The sequence below is a fragment of the Penaeus vannamei genome, chromosome 33 (genome assembly GCF_042767895.1).
Source record: "Penaeus vannamei isolate JL-2024 chromosome 33, ASM4276789v1, whole genome shotgun sequence".
In the NCBI taxonomy this organism is placed as follows: Eukaryota; Metazoa; Arthropoda; class Malacostraca; order Decapoda; family Penaeidae; genus Penaeus; species Penaeus vannamei.
Window position 1 is genome coordinate 5,414,419 of NC_091581.1, and position 5,000 is coordinate 5,419,418.

The 5,000-nt window shown below is 44.9% G+C and overlaps 1 protein-coding gene across 8 annotated transcripts in view; it reads left to right on the plus strand.

Moving 5' to 3' along the window:
* Positions 1–5,000, plus strand: part of da (transcription factor daughterless) — a 564,194-nt gene that overhangs the window by 161,639 nt on the left and 397,555 nt on the right. Inside the window, exon 1 of one of the 8 annotated variants that reach the window (XM_070145176.1) lies at positions 275–894. The exons of the other annotated variants lie outside the window; for them this stretch is intronic. Within the exon in view, the coding sequence (XP_070001277.1) occupies positions 370–894 (525 nt within the window). The 5' untranslated portion in view covers positions 275–369. Of the gene's footprint in view, positions 1–274; positions 895–5,000 lie in introns of those variants that run through there. 8 annotated transcript variants of the gene reach the window in all.

Sequence of the window (5,000 nt, forward strand, 5' to 3'; positions counted from 1 at the left end):
CTGAAGGCAAAACCCAGAGAGTTACAGCCTCTACTTAAAGCGGAGACTTTTAATTTGGTGTTCCTAATGTATGTAGATATATGCGTTAAAATATGCAAAGGGAAAATATATATTCATTGCGAGATAAAAGTGTGATTTTCCGGTTTTCAAATCGTAAGAATATATTTTGCAAGTAAATTACACTGTAATTGCGGACTTGCTTATCTTTCGGAGGAACTACGTGGAAAGAGGTTCTGCAGCGGCCCATTATTGCATAATGATGGCCTAAGTGCGAGACTAATTGTGAGAAAGCAGTACGTCGGACGAGCGTCATTGGCGGCATTAAACGGAATCCAGGCCTGGCGCTGAAGGCCCCCCCGGAGCCGTAGGATGTTGGAGCCCAGCGGCCTCGGCGACCACTCGTTCGCGTCCCTCCTGGCCGAGCCCCCGGCCACCATGCCGTCCGGCGGCCACGGCAGCCACGCCGAGTCTACCTCGCCGTCCAGAGCAGGCTCTGCCAAGGGCACCGGCGCCCCCTCCAGCCTGGTCAACGGGTGTGAAGGGAGCAGTAGCAGCAGATGCTCGGCGGTGGGCGGGAGGGAGGTGGGTGGGGGTGGGCGTGAGGCTGCTGGATCGGAGCAACAACAACATCAGCAGGTGAGCGGGGTCCCCCCACCCCTCGCCCTCCCGCCGCTCTCCTCGGTCAGTAGCAAGTGCGAGGCATCTTCCCCTGGACCTTACACGCTGCCCTCCGGGCCCTACACGCTGCCCTCCTCCTCGTCGATGCCCCCCGCCCTCACCCCCACGGCCAACATCTTCTCCACCATCTACACGACGGGCCTCCCCCACCACCAGCCCCCGGAGCCCAGGGACGTCTTCGCCGCGCCGTTCTCCGCCATCACGTTCCCCTTTCAGGTGAATATGCGGACGGAGGATGTGTGGAACGGAGTGTGTGTGCTCTTAATGGTTCGCCCAGCCTGCATGTCCGAAGCTGGAACGAGACAGAATTAGACATATACAAGAAGTGAAGGTTATCCGAGTGGCTTCAAGGCCAGTTACGTAATCGGAAGATCATGATATATCCGGTGTGCGGTTCATTCATAAAGTGCCCTGGGGATACATCTGTTTGAATAGCCGGATCGTATTTAAAAAAAAAAGTTTTCATTCATTTTTTTCTTCTTCTAATAGTAGGATTCCCTAGGGTTATTATTTTTTAGGGATTTTAAACATATTTCGTTGTTTGTGTAATACCCGGAGTGTGCCTTCCATTGTCGCTACTTATGTACAGCAACCAGTTCGAGTTTTTTTTTTTCTTTTTTTTATATCACTCCCGTCTCTCTCTCTCTCTCTCTCTCTCTTTATCTCTCTCTCTCTCTCTCTCTCTCTCTCTCTCTCTCTCTCTCTCTCTCTCTCTCTCTCTCTCTCTCTCCCCCTCTCTCTCTCTCTCTCTCTCTCTCTCTCTCTCTCTCTCTCTCTCTCTCTCTCTCTCTCTCTCTCTCTCTCTCTCTCTCTCTCTCTCGCAATCTTTCTCTCTCTCCCTCCTTCCCTCTTCCCCCTCTCTCCCTCTCCCTCCCTCCCTCCCTCCTCCCTCCCTCCCTCCCTCCCTCCCTCCCTCCCTCCCTCCCTCCCTCTCTCTCTCTCTCTCCCTCCCTCTCTCCTCCCTCCCTCTCTCTCTCTCTCTCTCTCTCTCTCTCTCTCTCTCTCTCTCTCTCTCTCTCTCTCCCTCTCTCCCTCCCTCTCTCTCTCTCTCTCTCTCTCTCTCTCTCTCTCTCTCTCTCTCTCTCTCTCTCCCTCTCCTCCCTCCTCCCTCACCTCACCTCTCTCTCTCTCTCTCTCTCCTCACCTCACCTCACCTCCCTCCCTCCCCCCCCCTCTCCACCTCTCTCTCTCTCCCACCCTCCCTCTCTCTCTCTCTCCACCCCAAAGCCCGTCTTCCTCCATGTGTGTGTGTGCGTGTGCGTGTTTCTTTGTCTTTCTTTGTCACGGGAAAATTCCATCTCCTCACTGGGTATTATCTTTCTGTCGGTTTCTTTACTGACCTTCTGACAGGTAAAAGAAAAATGATTCATATATGATCAACGTTAATATTGAGCAAAGAGGATCGGTTAGAGAGTGAGAGAGAGAGAGAGAGAGAGAGAGAGAGAGAGAGAGAGAGAGAGAGAGAGAGAGAGAGAGAGAGAGAGAGAGAGAGAGAGAGAGAGAGAGAGAGAGGGGGGGGGGGAGGGAGAGGTGAGAGGGGGAGGGAGGGAGGGAGAGGTGAGAGAGGGGGAGATTGTTACAGATTGAGTGGGAGGGAGAGAAAGAGTAAGAATTAGAGAAAGAGACCGAATTGAGAGGAAAAGAAAGCTATCAGAAGCCAAAGAGATACCCCACCCCACCCCTCCCCTCTCCCCCCCTTCCCCCCGGGTGCATCTGGATTTGTCTCAAGCCGCTGCAATAATTAGCTAACGGCCTATGGTAGGTTGGAGGGGAGGGCCTGTGTTTACGTCAGGGCGTCTAGACAAGCCGGCGCTCCGAAGCCGATAAATGTTAGCTACAACACTCCCCCCCCCCGCCCATTTGCACTCTCTCTCGGGCTCGAAGATTTAGGGGCAGGTTCGTAACCTTTTCGGATTTCGTGACCTTAAAGATTCGGGGTGTTTGGGAGATTCGAGATTGGGTGACGTCTTGGCACGTGAGCGACTACCACGGTGTTTTTTTTATTTATTATTATTATTGATTGATTTACATTGATTTACATAAATTGAATTAATGAGTTTGTTGATTTAAGAATTTTAGCTTCGGTAGGTGTAGCTTTTATTTTTCACGGTTGTCTAGGTTTCGACGATGCCAAGAAGCGTGGGCGTAATCAAATCTCTGAAATATAATCAGAAATACAAAAAAAAAAATATATATATATATAAAGGTTATTGGAATTATTATCATTTGTTTCTATTTTTACCGACAGCTTTTTTGTTGACTGTTTTCCTCCCAATTTATCATTTAGCCTTTATCTTTATTTAGTTATTTTTTCCTTCTTTATCCATACCCTTTATCGCGCTTAGTTACTTGTTTCGTCATTATCACTTAACCTATATCATTATTTAGTCATTTTTTTTCCTTTTTATAATCTAGCCTTTATCGTGTTCAACTATTTCTCCCTTTTTATCATCAAACCCTTATCATGTTCAATTATTTTCTTTCGTTTTTTCTCGATTGAGAGGAGAAGCGGTATTAAAGAGGGGTTACGAGATAATCAGCTTTGACCTTGAAAATCAGAGTTTCCCAATGACCCTCCTTATTATTTAATTTATTGTTATTTATTTATTTATTCATTTTTTTCCTTAGAGGGGAATGGAGGATTAACTTTTGATTGAGAGTAGAAGCAGTACTATTTTTTTTTTTTTTTTTTTTGAGATAATGAGCTCTGACCTTGAAAATCAGAGTTTCCCAATGACCCTCCTTATTATCTAATTTATATTTATTTATTTACTTATTCATTTTTTTCCTTATTCGTTTATTTTTTTCCTTAAGGGGAATGGGGGACTGACTTTCGATTGAGAGTAGAAGCGGTACTTAGATTTATTTATTTATTATTATTATTATTTTTTAGATAATCAGCTTTGACCTTGAAAATCATACTTCCCCAACGACCCTCCTTATTGTCTTTTATTTATTTATTTATTTATTTATTAATTCATTTTTTTGCTTAAGGGGAATGGAGGACTAAATTTCGATTGAGAGTAGAAGTATTTTTTTTTAAATAATCAGCTTTGACCTTGAAAATCAGACTTACCCAATGACCCTCCTTATTATCTAATTTATATTTATTTATTTACTTATTAATTATTTTTTTTCCTTAAGGGAAATGGGGGACTAAATTTCGATTGAGAGTAGAAGTATTTTTTTTTTAATAATCAGCTTTGACCTTGAAAATCAGACTTACCCAATGACCCTCCTTATAATCTAATTTATATTTATTTATTTACTTATTAATTTATTTTTTCCTGAAGGGAGATAATGAGCTCTGACCTTGAAAATCAGTTTCCCAATGACCCTCCTTATTATCTAATTTATATTTATTTATTTACTTATTAATTTATTTTTTCCTGAAGGGGAATGGGGGACTGACTTTCGCGCGACCTCCTCTAAAGCCGCTTCGTGAAAGATCACTCACGTTCTCCGAGTGACGACTGCGAGCGCGACACGTGACATTTTTCTTTTCTTTTATGTTCCTTCTTCCTCGTCTTCTTCTTCCTTTTCTTGTTCTTGTTCTTATTGTTGTTATCATTTCTGTTGTTGTTGTTGTTCTTTTTCCTTTTGTTCTTGTTCTTGTTCTTGTTCTTATTATTGTAATTTTTTTTTCTTCGTCTTGTTGTCGTTGTTGTTGTTTTTCGTCTTTTTTTTCCTTTTTTTTTTGGTCTTATTATTATCTTTCTTTTTCTTCGTCTTGTTGTTGTTGTTGTTGTTCTTCTTCTTCTTCTTCTCTTTCATTTAGATTTGTTCGGTTGCCGTACAGGGTTGTCCGTATGGGATCCTCGCAGGCGCTCTGTGGCGCCCGGCGGTGGAATTCCTCACGGCAGATAAAGAAGGTTGATGTAACGCCATGGTTACAAAGAGCACGTTGAACAGCCACTACCCTCCCTCTACCCCCCCACCTCCCCGCCCCCGCTGCCACCTGCTGTTGCTGCTGTTACAACCTCCTCCTCCTCCCTCCCCCCTCCCCTGCCCCTCTCCCCTGCCTCTCCCCCCCCTCGCTTTGCCGTTAGGTCTGCCTCATGCAACCACACACCTTTTTTGACAAGGGATTGGTTGGGTTGTTGGGGGGGTAGGGGGTAGTGGGGGGTAGGGGGCGGCAGGTGGTCCTATCATTACTTCGGTTTATGATAACTCCATACATCATCGTGGAAGACGACTCGTAAATGGGTGTGTGTATGTGGACTTTTTTCCCTTTTTTTTCTTTCTTTTTTTCTACTTCTCTTTTTCTTTTTTTCTTTTTTTTCTTTTTTTGCGCTTGACTCATCCACCGGGAGAACGAGGTA